We start from the raw sequence: 17,113 nt of genomic DNA on the forward strand, positions 1-17,113 counted from the left end.
GTTTATAGACTTGTTCACACACTGATTAAATGACATTACTTCTTAAAAACCTTAAGGAAATACCTAAGGGACTTGATCCCTACTTCTCACAGTTTATGAAGTCTGATTTTCCCTTATAGACTTCTTCCTAGGTAATGCATATTCAAGTTCATTTGATACATTAACCTCTCAGCAATCTACATATATTTCTGTACTTGCTTTTCCTCCTCCAGTAGGTATCATCCTGATGATGAAGCTGATGAAATGAAGTCTTTTCTGGGAATATTTGATGGTATTTTCTAAAAGAAACCAAAAAATTCATCTCCTATTAATAAGATAAGGTATATAGACACCCAATTACAAAGCATGCATTTTATATTTTTAAAGTAGTTCATAATTGTTCAAATGTTTTTCTCTTGAATTTGACCAGTTTTGTTGACTTATTTGCAACAAATTTTTGGATTGGTTTATTTTCCTATTGGAGCTTCATGAAAAACACTTTTATAGTGGATTTGTTTCAGTAAGCTAAAAATTAAATTGCACTTAAATGTATCTTGATTGGATTTTGACAGGAACCAATAAAAGTACATTTTTATATTAAGAAATTCTATGAAAACAAAATAATGCTAGATCAGTGGATCAATTTATTGTATGGATTATTCACCAATATTGTTTTGTTTTACTAAAGATTTTTAAGAATCCAGTGGCTGTCTGAACCTCTTGTTTTCTATAACTTTAAATAATAATAAATGAAACATTAATCAATATAGATTGTTGTTTTCCTTTGGCTTGTTTTCCAGTGTGGTGAATTCTGAAACCTTGTTATATTGACTTTTACTGTGGCAAACACTATTTCATGTTATTCTCCCATGAATTTGTTCTCAAATTTGTTTATATTTATTGGTAAGTAGTATAGAGGCAATCTAAGCAATGTTTATTATTTAATTTATTTATAGATACAGGGGAAGTTGAAGACCATATAAGAAATTTTAGGAATTTTTCTTTAAGCGTAAGAGCCTTAGAGATAAGAGATGTAAAGAAGAGAAACTTCCAGACTAGGTTGTCATTGTTGTCACTAGTAAACATTTGTGCAGCATCATATGTATTAAACATGGAGAAAAAGCTTAAAATAAAAACTAAGAAGCTTTATTATGTGTTGAAAAATAAGGGCAACCGTTTCTTTTTAGTCATCTTTACAATTGGCATGTTTCTGCATCTGAATCAATCATGCTACAACCTTTAAAGGTTATTAAACACCATTAAAATGAAAAATTGGCTCACTACAATCTGCTCATCTTGCATACATAGACTTTGACACTAAAGAAATAGCAATTTAATTCAGCAAGACTTATTATGATCTGCTAAGCAAAAAGCACTGTGCTTGGTACTGCAAAGGAGGCAAATGATAAAACACTGTTTTTGCTCTCATGGAGCCTACTTTACATTCTGGTAGAGAAAATGAGACATATAATAATGCAATAATAAAATATGGAATACATTAGAGAAGTGGTTCTCAAACTTCAGGATGTATTGCCGTCATCTAGAGGACCTGTTTGAAAACAGATTGTTGGGCACCAAACTCAAGGTTTCTGACTCTGTAGGTCTGGGGTGGGGCCTGTGGAGGTGCATTTCTAACAAGTGCCCAAGTAATACTGATATTGATGGTCGGGGATCACACCTTGAGAATCACTGCGATAGAGGTTTAAAAGAGCTCTTAGAGTTCATAGGACAGTGAACATAATCCTGACCATAGAGTCAGGGAAACCTTTATAGAGAACTTAAAATTTAAGCTGAGTCTTGAAAGATGAATACAATTTTAATGAAAAAGTATATGATAGAAGGACATTGTAACAGAGGGAAGAGCTTGAGCAAAGCTCCAAGGGAGGGAAGTATCTATTTGGGGAATAATGATTAGGTAATTTTTTTAAAGATGTTATTTATTTATTTGACAGAGATCACAAGCAGACAGAGAAGCAGGCAGAGAGAGAGGAGGGAATATGCTCCCCGCTAAGCAGAGAGCCCAATTCAGGGTTTGATCCCAGGACCCTGGGATCATGACCTGAGCCAAAGGCAGAGGCTTTAACCTACTGAGCCACCAAGGCGCCCCATGAATAGATAATTTTAAACATATGTTAATGTTGTAGGAGATTTTTGTGTTTTGTTGTTGTTGTTGTTGTTGTTTTTAAGATTTCGTTTATTTGAAAGAGAGAGGGGGGGGTGGTCAGGGAGGGGCAAAGGGAGAGGGAGAAGCAGATTCCCCACTGAGCAGGGAGCCTGACATAGACCTTGATCCAGGACTCTTGAGATCAGGATGTGAGCTGAAAGCAGACACTTAGCCAACTGAGGCTTGATCCAGGACCCTAAGGTCAGGACCTGAGCTGAAAGCAGAGGAGCTTGTTCAACTAAGCCACGCTGGTGCCCCTGTAGGAGATGTGCACCTTCAGGTCAGACTGTGGAAGACTTTATATGCTAAGAAACCTGAGCTTTACTCGGGAGACAGATGTTTCCCAAACTTGCCGATCATAAGAAACGTGGATAATATATTAAATATAAAAATTCTTAGACCTTACCTAAGGGCTACTGATTCAGAATTGCCAAGCTGAGGGGAGTGGGAATTCTATAGTTAACAACATTCCAGGTTACTCTTTATCAGGCCAATTTGGAAATATATGAGTATGTTCATTTCCTGAGGAGTCAAAACAAATGGCAAATTAAGTTTTATCATAGACTTGCCTTCCTTTGTTTGTTTGTATAAGTGTTTACCTGGAAAATTATGTGTAGTAGTCCTTAAGGAATGGACTGACTACTTGAAGGAATTCAGTCATTGATATTCTTTCCATGAGTGAATAACCCTGCAGTTTCCATTTTGTAACTGACATTTTAAGTGTATTTAAATGAACCATGCAACAAAGCTTTCCACACAAATCTTTGTTAGGTTCAATTTTTTTCAACAGGTTTGGGGTTTTTTGTTGTTGTTGTTTTGGTTTTTTTTTTCAATTATAAAGTTCTTTAATAGGGTGTCTAGGTGGCTCCCTCTGCCTCTCCCCCTGCTTATACTTTATTTGTCTCTCTCTCACACATGAATCAATAAAATCTAAAAAACATATTAAAATAAAACCAAAGGTCCTTAATAGGCAGTCTTTTTCTCACCTCTATTGTTGACATAATGGCACTTTACCTCATAGGTATGGAGCGGGACTTGAATAAGCCACTGCATAGAAAGCTCTTAGTTTAGGGACGGATGTATAAAATATGCTCATAAATGGTAGTTGTTCATACTAAAAAAAAAAAACAAAAAACCTATCTTTAGCAGTACTTTAACTCATTGGAAGGGGTAAAGTAATACAATACAGACTGTCCCTAACTTACAGTGTTTGGACTTAAAGTTTTTCAGCTTTATGATGGTGTGAAAGTGATATGCATTCAACTCAAACCATTCTTCAACTGTGAACTTTGTTTTCCCAGGCTAGTCATATGCATAGGCTACTCTGTTTTGATGCTGGGAAGCAGCAGGGAGCCGCACCTACCAGTCAGCCACAGGACCATAAGGGGACACAACCCATGCACTGACAACTATTCTGTACCCATACAACCAATCTGGGTTTTTTTGGGGGGTTGTTTGTTTGTTTGTTTGTTTTTTGTTTTACTTTCAGTACAGTATTCAATAAAGTATGTGAAATATTCAACACTTTTTTATAAAATTGGCTTTGTGTGACATGATTTTGCCCAACTATAGGCTAATGTAGTTGTTCTGAGCACGTTTAAGGGAGGCTAGGCTATGATGTTCAGTAGGTTGGATATATTAGATGCATTTTTGGCTTATTGGTATTTTCAACTTAATGTGGGTTTATTAGGATATAACCTCACCATAAGTGTAAGTCAAGGAAAATCTTTCCTTGCAAATTGTATTTGAATTTCAGTAACTTGCACAGGACTTTACAAATTAACTTTTTGACTTTCCATAGATGTATCATCCATAGAAAAAATTTTCTCTTAGACCTCCCTCCTATGTATACTTCCTCATGCTTTCAGGTAGATTGCTCTATCTCTGTTCCCTCTTCATCAGCACTCTTAGTTCTTTTATGGTCGGATCATATTAATCCATTTTAATATTACCTTAATAAAATGTAAGTAGAAAATAAAGTTTTTGCAGATTGTATTATAATGCATTCTAAAGCCAAATAGAAATGACTGCTGAATTATTCACTGTTTTAGGTTTTTGCACACTTTACTCCTTGGATTCTTAGTAAAGTCAGACAAAGTATCTCTTTATCATGACCCCATTTCTAGAAAACACCCTCATCAAGGATAGTAGGAAACCACTCCTTGAGGACCCACAGCCTAGGGATTACATGGCTAACACTTACCTGTAGCATCTTAGATCATAATAGGTGTCTATATTTAAGAACGCCTACTTTTGTGAGAATAGAGAAGACACCAGTGAGCAGAAAGTTAGGGCAAAGAGAAGAAAACCAAGTTAAGCTTAGAATTAAGTAAGCTAAGAATTTCATTGTGGGTTTTGGTTAGTGGAACAAATAAAACAAAAAGAAAAGGAAACCCTGGTTCTTCTTATCTTTTAGCATGTCAATTCCTGACTGCCAGGAGTTAAAGGCCTTGCCACTCAGGCTCTGACCCAGGACCAGTAATACAAGAAACTCCTTGGAACTGGGGTTAGAAGTTCTTAGGCCTCAGTCCAGAACTTGTGAGTCAGTCTGCATTTTAACAAGATTCTGGGCTGATTACATGCATGTTAAAGAGTGAGAACCACTTTTTTTAAGGTAGAAAGGAGAGGAAAGGAAGCAATATCAGAATTTGTAAGAGAATCCATTCCAGAAGACAAGTATAAGAGTAATGGTGATTATTTGGTTTTCTGCACATATATTTCCTATTTTAAATGTAATATGGTGATATCACTCTTGTTTAATTGCCTTTCAGTATAGGTTGTTTTCTTCACCAACTGTGTAAATTATCTTTATAATTCCCATGCATCAACTGGGTATTTTTTATGTAGCTTGAGAGGCACTTAGATGCTCTATAGAGTTTTGTTTTAATTAACATAATAAGAGCTGATAATTCAAAAGAGCTATCTTTGTCTTGCTTATTTTCACATTTCAATTCGGAAACCTTTCCCTAAACTAACATATGCCTTAAAACTCCATACATACTTCCGCAAAACAGAATGAAATAAAAAACCCAAACCCCACAGTGTTCTGAAAATTTTGGGAAAATGTGTATAAACCTGCACTCACATGTGTTGTAACTATACATTTTTTTAATCAAAAAAGGAATGAAAATTCAGCCAATATTAGCATTTTGCCCACTGAAGCACATCCGTATGACTGTAGATGGCTTCAGTCTTTTAGAAAGTACACATAGGATAAAGTCATCATTTTGGTTTTCTTTTCTGTATTTATTAATTTGGAAATGTAAACATTTTACCATTTAGAACTTAATTTTTTTTTAATTTTTAAAGATTTTTTAAACAAATCTTACTGCCATATTTTTTTCTCATTTCTAAACTTGAAAAACTTAAAATTTAGGCAGTACAAATTTTTCAGGTTGCACATTACCAAAAGATTAACTAAGTGAAGTTCACATTTAAAAAAAAAGGACAAAGAACAACCCAAAAACAATGAAAGGAGAAAAAGAACATAAAGGAGGTTCGTCGTAAGTCTCTACTAAAAATTTGAGACAAAATGGAAATGAACTTTCCACAACTCACTCATCACTTTTGTCTTCATTTTTTTCTAGGACTGGACTCATAATCAAAAATTTTTATGTCCAATTTTTCAAATTTTTCTCATGTATATGGTCATTTTCTCAACCCTTTAATTTTTGGTTTTTCTTTTCCAGTGAGGATGTGGAATTCTCATGCTCCTTATTTTTCAGTGTGGAGAACTTGACTTCATTGTCTTACTTTGTTTTCCTTTTGAGAATGGACTGTAAGCTCTATCAGCCTTTACCCCCTGTTATTATTTAAACTCTTATGATCATGTTCTTATTCTTTTCTTACCTTCAGCATTTTCTTCCCAGGGTGAATTTTCTCGGTTTCTCTATTTTTCCATTGTTTCTGCTTTAACTTTTTCTCTCTCTGAGCTCTGGAATCTCTTCTTCTTCCCCTCCTCACTTTGTTTCTTGATGTTGCTTTTCTCTGTCCACTTTCTGGGCTTCTCCTCTGTACTCCTGTTCTCTGTATCTGTGGTACTCCATGCTTCTCTGCCAGTTCTGTCATAGCTTCCAGATCACATCCTTCTCTACTTCCCCTAAGTCTGCTTCTTTCTCTTGTTCTACTTCATAACTACCTTTTTTTTTTTTCATTTTTGGATACTTTATTTTATATCTCACCCCATATACCACTTTGCCCCTTGTGACCCATAACCAATAAGGAAATTGAAGCGTAATCAAAAATCTCCCAATGGTCCAGGGCCAGATGGCTTCCCAGAGGAATGCTACCAAACATTTAAAGAAGAATCAATACCTATTCTCCTGAAACTGTTCCAAAAAATAGAAATGGAAGGAAAACTTTCAAACTCATGAGGTCAGCATTACTTGATCCCCAAACCAGACAAAGACCCCATCAGAAAAGAGAATTATGGACCAATATCCCTGATGAACATGGATGCAAAAATTCTCACCAAAATACTAGCCAATGGGATCCAACAGTACATTAAAAGGATTATTCACCATGACCAAGTGGGATTTATTCCTGGGCTGCAAGTTTGGTTCAACGACCACAAATCAACGTGATATACATTAATAAAAAGAACAAGAATCATATGATCCTCTCAATAGACACAGAAAAAGCATTTGACAAAGTACAGCATCCTTTCTTGATCAAAACTCTTCGAAGTGTAGGGATAGAGGGTACATACCTCAATATCATCAAAGCTGATGAGGGAGCAGGAGGCTGGCTGAGGACAGAGCAAAAGCTGGCACCTTGCACCCCCCTCTCCTTCTGCTCCCCTCCGTAATATGTGTAGCATTCTTCAGGCACCCTTGACTGCCATGAACGATAAACAAATAGTTAACTTGCAGAGATCACAATCCTGCAGGACAGGAATCTCCCTTGCTCTACAGATGTCCTAGAGATCTACAAACAGGGAGATTACCTTATCAATAGCACAAATTTCCAGAGGCAAATAACTCTCAGTTCCTGAAGCCCTAATGTCTACCTCCCCACCATAAACTGGAGGAGGCTGAGGTAGAAGGGAATGTAAATGATAGCAGGATCATAACACCCCACCAAGAATCTACCAACTATCTTGATGTTAATGGCTGACCTAAAGATGACATTGATCAAGCCACAAGGGCAAGACCTCCTCCCAACACCTTGTAGGCCCTCTTTAACATATGAAAACTCCGTTGAAACCTCCCTTCCCCTCACCTTCCCACAACCGCAAGGTATATAACCTGCCATCCCTCACAACCCGGGGCAGCAGCTCTTCCTGCCCACGGGTCCTGTCCCCATGCTTTAATAAACCACCATTTTGCACCAAAGATGTCTCAAGAATTCTTCCTTGGTCATCAGCTCCGGACCTCAGCCCACCGAACCTCACCTAGGTTCTAGAACTTCATCAAAAGCCACCTATGAAAAACCCACAGTGAATATCATTCTCAATAGGGAAAAACTAAGAGCTTTTCCCCTAAGGTAAGGAACACAGCAGGCCTGTCCACTACCACCACTGCTATTGAACATAGAACTAGAAGTCCTACCCTCAGCAATCAGACAACAAAAAGAAATAAAAGGCATCCAAATTGGCAAAGAAGAAGTCAAACTCTCACTCTTTGCAGATGATATGCTTTATGTGGAAAACCCTAAAGAGGGGCACCTGGGTGGCTCAGTGGGTTAAGCCTCTGCCTTCGGCTCAGGTCATGATCCCAGGGTCCTGGGATGGAGCCCCGCATCAGGCTCTCTGCTCAGCGGGGAGCCTGTTTCCTCTCTCTCTCTCTGCCTGCCTCTCTGCCTACTTGTGATCTCTATCAAATAAATAAAATCTTTGAAAAATAATGGTAATTTTAAAAATTTAAAAAAACAAAAAACCTAAAGACTCAATCCCAAAACTGTTAAAACTCATACATAATTCAGTCAAGTGTCAGGATATAAAATCAATGTACAGAAATCAGTTGCATTTCTATACACCAACAACAAGATAGAAGAAAGAGAAATTAAGGAGCCAATCCCATTTACAATTGCACCCAAAACCTTTAGATACCTAGGATTAAATCTAACCAAAGAGGCAAAGAATCTGTACTTAGAAAACTATAGAATATTCATGAAAGAAACTGAGGAAGACACAAAGAAATGGAAAAGCGTTCCATGCTCATGGATTGGAAGAACAAATATTGCGAAAATATCTATGCTATCTAGAGCAATCTACACATTTAACACGATTCCTATCAAAACCATCAACTTTTTTTCAAAGAAATGGAACAAATAACCCTAAAACTTGTATGGAACCAGAAAAGACCCTGAATAGCCAGAGGAATGTTGAAAAAGAAAGCTGAAAAACAAAGCTGATGGCATTAGAATTCCAGACTTCAAGCTCTATTACAAAGCTGTAATCATCAAGACAGTGTGGTACTGGCACAAAAATAGACCCAGAGATCAATGGAGCAGAACAGAGAGCCCAGAAATAGACCCTCAACTGCATGGTTAACTAATCTTCAACAAAGCAGGAAAGAATGCCCAATGGAAAAAAGACAGTCTCTTCAACAAGTGGTGTTGGGAAAATTGGACAGCCATATGCAGAAGAATGAAAGTGGACCATTTCCTTACACCACACACAAAAATAGACTCAATGTAAATGGAAGACCTCAGTGTGAAACAGGAATCCATCAAAATCCTTGTGGAGAACACAGGCAGCAAACTCTTTGACCTCAGCCACAGCAACTTCTTCCTAGAAATACCGTTAAGGCAAGGAAAGCAAGGGCAAAAACGAACTACTAGGACTTTATCAAGATAAAAAGCTTTTTTTTTTTTTTTTTGCACAGCAAAGGAAAGAGTCAACAAAACCGAAAGACAACTGACAGAATTGGGGAAGATATTTGCAAATGACATATTAGATAAAGGGCTAATATTCAAGAGCTTCTCAAACTCAACACCCAAAGAACAAATAATCCAATCAGGAAATGGGAAGAAAACATCAACAGACATTTCTGCAAAGAAGACATCCCAATGGCCAATAGGCACATGAAAAGGTGCTCAACATCACTCAGCATCAGGGAAATACAAATCAAACCATAGTGAGATACCACCTCACACCAGTCAGAATGGCTAAAATTAACAAGTCAGGAAAAAACAGGTGTTGGTGAGGATGCAGAGAAAGGAGAACCCTCCTACACTGTTGGTGGGAATGCAAGCTGGTGCAACCACTGTGGAACACAGTATGGAGTTTCCTCAAAAAGTTGAAAATAGAGCTACCCTATGACCCAGCAGTCTTGCTACTAGGTATTTACCCCAAAGATACAAATGTAGTGATCTGAAGGGGTATGTTCACCCTAGTGTGTATAGCAGCAATGTCCACAATAGCTAAACTATGGAAAGAGCCTAGATGCCCATTAGCAGATGAATGGATAAAGAAGATATGGTATAGATATACAATGGAATATTATGCAGCCATCAAAAAACCAAAATCTTGCCATTTGCAACGACATGGATAGAACTAGAGAGTATTATGCTATGTGAAATAAGTCAATCAGAGAAAGACAATTATCATATGATCTCATTGGTTTGAGGAATTTGAAAAACAAAACAGGATCATAAGGGAAGGGAGGGGAAAAATGGAAAAGACGAATACAGAGAGGGAGACAAACCTTGAGAGACTCTTAGTTTCAGGAAACAAACTGAGGGTTGCTGGAGTGGAAGGGGATGTGAGGGATGGGGTGGCAGGGTGATGGACACTGGTGAGAGTGTGTGTTATGGTGAGGGCTGTGAATTACTAAGACTGATGAATCACTGACCTGTACTCCTGAAACAAATAATACATAATATTTTAATAAAAAATATCGTATAAATATTTCTTATAGTATCCCTTTGATATTGAGGTCAGATAAAAGAACCTCACTCTATGGGTGACAAAATTGAGGTAATTCTCCAGGTCATGTGTTTCTTAAACTATTGAGAAGTGACATCTTGTTTACAAGTCTTCTTACAGCTGGCAGAATTAATTTTTGCTGAAAAAATGGGACCGTTTTATTACATTTCAATCTCCCCTCAACTATGGAAAAAGAGAGGAGAATATAAGCTCTTTTTTTTTTCTTTTTCAGAATCCTGCTGGACACTTTATCTCCTACATATTTGTCTATGAGCCCAATTCCTTCTAGATGAGAGTAAGGTACTGGGATGTGGGTTGAGGCTGCTAGATGAGTGAGGACAGACATGTAGCTGTTGATGAGTGAGAACCATTGTATCTGCCTTGGGTTATATCCCATTCCCTTCTACACTGTGCATCTATTCTTTTCCTTATTTTTATAATGATCATGCTCATTGCTCTTTGATTCTATTTAAACTTCTAATTTTACCCCTTCCCTAATCTTTTTCCTTAGACTCAGATTTTTCTCTAACATTCTTACGACTCCTTTCTTTACTCCTTGACTCCCATCTTCTTTTCTTCATTCCATTATGCTTTGTATTATGTTTATTTTTGTATTATGCTTTTCTTAACTCTTTTACTTCTTTTTGCTCTTACTTCCACTTTTAGATTTGACCCCTTTCTTCACCTTGTTTTTATTATATTTATCATCATTTTTTCTGAATTTCTTCTAATGTCTCTCTCTTTACTGTTTTATTAATTGTTTTAACTTTCTTTTCCTCTTCCTGTTTGGACTCTTGGACACATGCTTCTGATCAGTTATGTTTTTCTCTTTTACTCTAGCTGGACTTATTTGATTTGTTTTGTTTCAGTTTCTTTTGTTTACTCACTCTTAAGCTCCTTTGATTCAACTTTCACCACTGGACACCCTCATTCTTTGGGTTTTCCGAATCTCTTGCCTCCAATGTGAAGCCATCTCACTATGTCTGAAATGATCCCTTGATCTGAATCTGGAGGGAAATTGATAATCCTTTGTCCTATTTCTTTAATTTCTTTGCTAGACCTAGTAACTGAAAGTCTCTTCTGATAGGAAGCAGGCTGGAAGTTAGGTAGATCGATCTCTCTCTCTCTTTCTCTCTGTTTTTCCTTTCTTTGTCATCAGCTTTAGGCACACTTTTTCTAATTAGGAATCTATTTTCAGGTATAGGAGGACACTCTTCTGATGTACAATACACTGATGTTATGCTCTAAGATTTTCAGCCTTGCTTTCACTACATGTGCTTTAAATTACTTTTCGTGTGTGTGTGTGTGTGTGTGTGTATTTGGGAATTTTTTTCCTTTTTTTTTTTTTAAGATTTTATTTATATATTTAACAGAGAGACACAGCAAGAGAGGTAACACAAGCAGGGAGAGTGGGAGAGGGAAAAGCAGACTTCCCAGGGATCAGGGAGCCCAATGTGGGGCTCAATGTGGGCCTCAATCCCAGGACCTGAGTCAAAGGCAGACACTTAAGAACTGAGCCATCCAGGCACCCTCTTTTTTCTTTTTAAAATTTCTCTTCAGAAACACCTTTTTAAAATTTCTCGTCAGAACTGGTTTCGGTTCAGGTCATGATCTTGGGGTTGTGAAATCAAGCCCCATATAGGGCTCTATGCTCAGCACAGAGTCAGCTTGAGATTCTCTCTCTCCCTTTGCCCCTCCCCCAACCTGTGCTTGCTTGCTCTCATCATTAAAATAAATAAATAAAATTTTTTTAAAAATCAAAAAACAAATTTTTCTCTTCAGAAGTACTTTCAGAATCAGTAAAGGACTGAGAATCTTTTGAGCTGGGTGAGTCACTGGATGAGGAAGAGGAAGAGGATTTATGCCTTTTCTTCTTTCTTAGCTCTAGTTTGGGAATTAGCTCTCCACAGCTGAATATCTCAGCAAATCGTTTGCTCACTGCATCTGTTTCTGGTTTTCTCTCTCCCACAACTTCCTTAACAGAATTCACTTGCCCCAAAACAATATGATACCCATTTAATGAGGAGTTGGTTTTGCGATTATGAAGAACTATGAACTTTTTATCCTTCCCCTGTCACTGATAAAAGAGATTCTCTGTTGTGTTTAACAGAGAATCTCTTATCTTCAAAATACCCTCCATTAATAGCTTTCCCTTCTCCTTCATTTTCTTCACTGAAGTTACCATCTGAACCATAAAATCTTTGACAATGCTTCAAAACTGAGAACTCTTAAAATATAATGGCTTCTGAGTTAATTTCTCTGACCCCTTTTTACCTGTAAAAGACAATAAAATTTATCCCATGTTTGGGGGAATATATCAGAAAAAATTCAAAGACAACTCTTCCAGCAGGTTGATTATTAATGGCAATGTCAACCCACAGAACAATGAGAATGAATGCTGAATCTTTGTTCCAATGGCTGTAATAGTTTAGTCTTTAAATAGAGAACAATCGAGGACAAGTTGATTCAATCAAGGACAACTGATCCAATCCTTTCACTCCTGTACTGGTAGGTACACTACTTCTTCTTGGGGTTCTATCCTTTAAAGCACTTCAGATCTACGGCTGCCCAGAAAAGGCACTGAAGCCCATGACTACAATCATTTTTACTAATTCATTACATAAATTTTATTTTACTTTAAAAGTTACTTTAATTTTTTGTCTTTCCATTGTTATCTGATGCATTTTTATAATGGAAATAATTGAATGGTACAATAAAAAAAAATCTTAGATTCTATTTCAAAAGTTCAATTTATAGAACTGGAGAACAGCCCATGAAAATACTAAACTATTTGCCCACAGTTTCTCAGCTAATCCTTGGCAGAACTAGAACTGAACCAGGATTGGCACCATACTTTTCCTACTTTAGTTCCTAGTATTAAGGGTTAAAACTCATGCCCACTTTTGTAAACTTTTTATCTTTCATTATAAATGTAAATTCTATTTCGCTCTCTTCTTCCTTAAATGTATTAAGGAATTCTTTTCTAGCTATAAACCAAAATAGTTCAATTCTAGAGACAATTTTACCCATAGCTGTTGCTATACTTAGAGTTTTAAAATATTGCACATGTAAGTGTTGTAGTATATGGTGTATGTAGATTAGAATGGTTTTGCTATGCATTAGTGTTTGAAAATGACCAAATATCTTACTGTTTTTCATTAAATATTGAACAGCTGTTTTATACTACTTCTTATGTCATGAACAAGTCTTAGATGAATATGAGCAGATCATGTTTCAAGAGACCCATAGATGATCCAGGTAACAATGATCAAAACGCAAGAAAAACATAGGACTTTTAAAGTTATCAAAGCTTTTTGTTTTTGCTTTTTTTGTTTGTTTGTTTTTTAAGTAGGCTCCATGCCCAACATGAAGAACAGGCAAGGTTTGAACTCATGTCCCTGAGATCAAGACCTAAGCTGAGATCAAGAGTCAGAAGCTTAACTGACTGAATCATCCCGGCACCCCAAGATTATTTTTTAAATTAATATAATCACCATCAAATTACATTATCAACAAGTTTTTCTAGACTCTACATAAGACTTGTAGTGTCTATACTTCTTAAGGAGATAACGTGCAAAGTCAATTTTATGAAAAAGAAAGCTACACATTCTTTTGGGTATTGGATTATTAAAAGAATGAAGTTAGAGGATGGAGTAAATTTGGAGAGGATGAAAGATCACGGAGGGAACAGTTCAGCACTTTCTGGAAGGGGAAAATAAGGGAATAAAGAAACTAAAGAAATGAGTTTCCACAACTAGCAGAGTGGAGTTAGGACCATTTACATGCATATAAGGTATGTAATTAATATTTACAATTTGGGCTGAAAGGAAATTATAAAATCAAGCACTTCTCAACAGTGTATAAAGTAAGCCATGCTTCTGACTAAAGAAAAATATTTTAGTTGAAAGACTTTTTTATTCATTATGGAAAGTTAAAGTATTTAAAATGTAGTTTTGGATGGAAGCGATAAAAGATACATCCCTCCCTGCTTTGATGTACTTCTGGGGTATTAACCAATGTTTTTGGTTGTTTTTAATTTGTTGTTTTTCTTTTTTCTCCTGTTGCCTCTTTCACTAAGACAACTGGACTATAAAGTAGATGTTCCTCAAGGAAGGGTTATCAAATCCTTTATTTTAAAAAAAGATTTTATTCATTTATTTGACAGAAAGAGGGAACACAAGCAGGGAGAATGGGAGAGGGAGAAGCAGGCTTCCCACTGAACAGGGAGCCCCATGTAGGGCTTGATCCAAGCACCCTGGGATCATGACCTGAGCCAAAGGCAGACACTTAATGACTGAGCCATCCAGGTGCCCCCATTTTTAAACATCTCAGATTGAGATCCAGACTTGAGACAAAAGAATTAGAAAAGTACCTAATGGATCAAAACTCATTTTTCCTGTCCTCAAGACTGAAGATTCTCTAGACTTGGGGAAAAGGAAGGTAGTCAGAGGGAAAGAAAAGAGCTCAAAAGCGAGTACCTGACAAAAAAACCTGGGCTCACCTTTTTCTTGGATTTGTTCTGAAGTCGGGTGTGGTAAGGTTTAGGGAAAAAGAGAACACTCCTCTCTGCATAATTTTAGAAATTGGAGAGCAGAAGAAATGTCATTTTTCCAGTGTACTTTGAGAAGGTGTCAAGACTCCAGAATTCTCCCTCACTCCCCCATGCCAATGGCACAAGAGCAATAGGGTTGAGGTGGTGGTGTGGGTGACTGAGGTATCCTCTGTGCCCCAGGAGTGTATGCAGAGCAGCAGAAGCATGTCCCATGAGTCAGAGTCTATTACAGGGATGAGGCAGGACCTTTTGGTGCCCCATTCCTTTTCTCAGTCTCCCAAAAGTCACAGAAACTGGTGTCCAACACAAGAAGGATGCAGCTGTAAACTTCGTGGACTGCTAGTCAGAACCAGAAGGTGTACCTCACCAGATAGTAGCACAGAGCTGATGACAACTGACAACAGGTGATAGCCCCCTGGAACATACAGGCAATCCCAATGTAAGGGGAGGGTAAACTGCACTGGCTGAGATTGTTTTCCCAACACCTAGTGGAATGGAGGCTTGAAATAGAATGAAAGCATTTTTGGATACTTGAGCTTATGAACTGAAACTTGGACCCATTATGTTATCAATAGTGATAGATTTGTGAAAGTCCCATTTCCTAATATTAGTAAGAACTGATGTCTTCAGATGCGATATGATATATTAAAAACCATACAACATACTAATATCAACTGGTGTTGATACTGAATCTCAGTCATCAGATAAATGCTCAAATGGTAAACATACCTTTTTTTTTTTTTTAATTCCTATCATACCTACTACCAGTACTAGCTACCATTACTGAATATATACTATCTGCTGGACCTTGCCCTAAGCCTGTGGATGGCATATTTAATTCCTTCAGTAGTCCTATGAGGTAAATACTTATATTTTACATGAAAAAGCTAAATAAGTTGCCAAATTTTGCAAAGCTTGAACTTTATGTGATTGGAGAACCTTTTGCCTAATCATTACGCCATTCTGTCTTAGACTGAAATACTGAAATACTACATCTTTAAAGTTACAGCAAATCATCAAAATCCATGTTTCCCCCTAAACTTTAGAGTTTTTCTATTGGAGAATTTAAGGCAAATTCAAGAGGGCTCTTAGCCAAGACTCAGTCTCCAGTCTCTGTCTCCAGTTTAATTCTAGTTTCCAGAGAAGCAAGGCTACTATGACCTTTTTCATAGATTATCTGATCATTGGGTGAGGCCTTCCCCTTGTGCAGGTCACCTATCAACATAAGTAGACATCTTTATAACCGTTTGGCTCTGAAACTTCAGGTCACTATTTTGTTTTTAGTTTTCACACTTAAACTTCTGTATTTTAATCTCCTTTTCTGACCTGCCTTCCCTAAAAGCTATTTATCTTTAAGTCATTAGATCAATGACTTCATCCTGAAAGCTATTTATCTTTAAGTCATTAGATCAATGACTTCATCCTGAAACCCAATATTTTGGAGAGAGAGAGAGGACAAAAAGGAGGCCCTATTTTTAGTAAGGGCAAACTGGTTTTGTCTGCCAGTGCTATGTTATAAAGCTTCTCCACTGCTATCAGCGAAAACTAGCTTAAATAGAAAGAGAAGAAGCAGTGTTTTGTAACCTTTTCTGGGATCACAATATTTAAGTCATATCTGCTTGGAATATGACTCTCATCATGGTATTTTTTCCCCATAATACATAGTTATATGTAATTTTTTTCACACCTCTCATCTAGGAGTGTATTGTTTTGAAGAAAAGTTTGAAAGTTAAACACAAGCTTTTATTGAGAGTATTTGATATCTATCTTATGAAAAATATGACTGAATAAAGTTACACTTGAAGTTCTATTTTTATGCTTAAATTAAAGTTTAAAGAAAGAAAAGGGATTAACAGTTATTATTAGATTTTTATGTTAAAAATTATGAACTTTCAATATATAAATTTCAGGTTTTTCCCAATAGGCTTTATTACTTCTCCTGACTGTCTTTTCATTTTCCTGTGCTGTCCATCAACCAACTATTTCTTATCCTTTTGGGATATTCCTCAATTTCTGTTTGCATTACAATGTCATATTTCTTTTATTTTAAATGATTTTAATTTCATTTTTAATATATAGTGAGAACACACTGTAATGAGTTCATTTCACTCTTTTCAGTTTCAAAATAATTTTGTCTTTTGAAATTTTTGCTTCCTAAAATAAGTCAAGCATTTCAGAGACTTCACAGAAAGAGTCTCTTTTCTCTTTTAATTTTCTATATTTATAGAAAAGAGTTCCATGTATCCAAGCACTTTTATAAAGTAGAGGTGTTTAGTAAAATAGAATTGCCAACATAATAAATATTTCTCCATTGGGATATTTTTGTGGCAAAGTTATGTAAAGCAACTTATGTCTTCATGCTCTTATGTTAGAAGAAAGATTGTTTTTTTATTTCTTCACAATAAAAAGAGATTTGCTAGATATTTTTTCTAATTACGAAGGCTCGTGCTTATTTACAATAGCTATATTATAAAAATTATTCTGCAGTTACACACAATAGACTTGTACAGGTATCAACATAGATCTAAAACCCATAGTATTAGGTGGA

The 17,113-nt window shown here is 36.5% G+C and overlaps 1 protein-coding gene and 1 pseudogene across 17 annotated transcripts in view; one reads left to right on the forward strand and one right to left on the reverse strand.

Moving 5' to 3' along the window:
* HFM1 (helicase for meiosis 1) overlaps positions 1 to 1,858 on the forward strand; it is a 125,123-nt gene extending 123,265 nt beyond the window's left edge. For 12 of the 17 annotated variants that reach the window (XM_032361674.1, XM_032361663.1, XM_032361671.1 and 9 more), the window contains one exon: positions 213 to 1,857. In XM_032361674.1, the coding sequence (XP_032217565.1) occupies positions 213 to 282 (70 nt within the window). In that variant the 3' untranslated portion in view covers positions 283 to 1,857. Of the gene's footprint in view, positions 1 to 212 lie in introns of all 17 variants that reach the window. The other 5 variants (XM_032361677.1, XM_032361682.1, XM_032361681.1 and 2 more) reach the window with 3 other exon arrangements.
* On the reverse strand, positions 1,611 to 14,247 carry LOC116568180 (annotated as a pseudogene).
* Positions 14,248 to 17,113: the final 2,866 nt, after the last annotated feature.

The sequence above is a fragment of the Mustela erminea genome, chromosome 10 (assembly GCF_009829155.1).
Source record: "Mustela erminea isolate mMusErm1 chromosome 10, mMusErm1.Pri, whole genome shotgun sequence".
Classification (NCBI taxonomy): domain Eukaryota; kingdom Metazoa; phylum Chordata; class Mammalia; order Carnivora; family Mustelidae; genus Mustela; species Mustela erminea.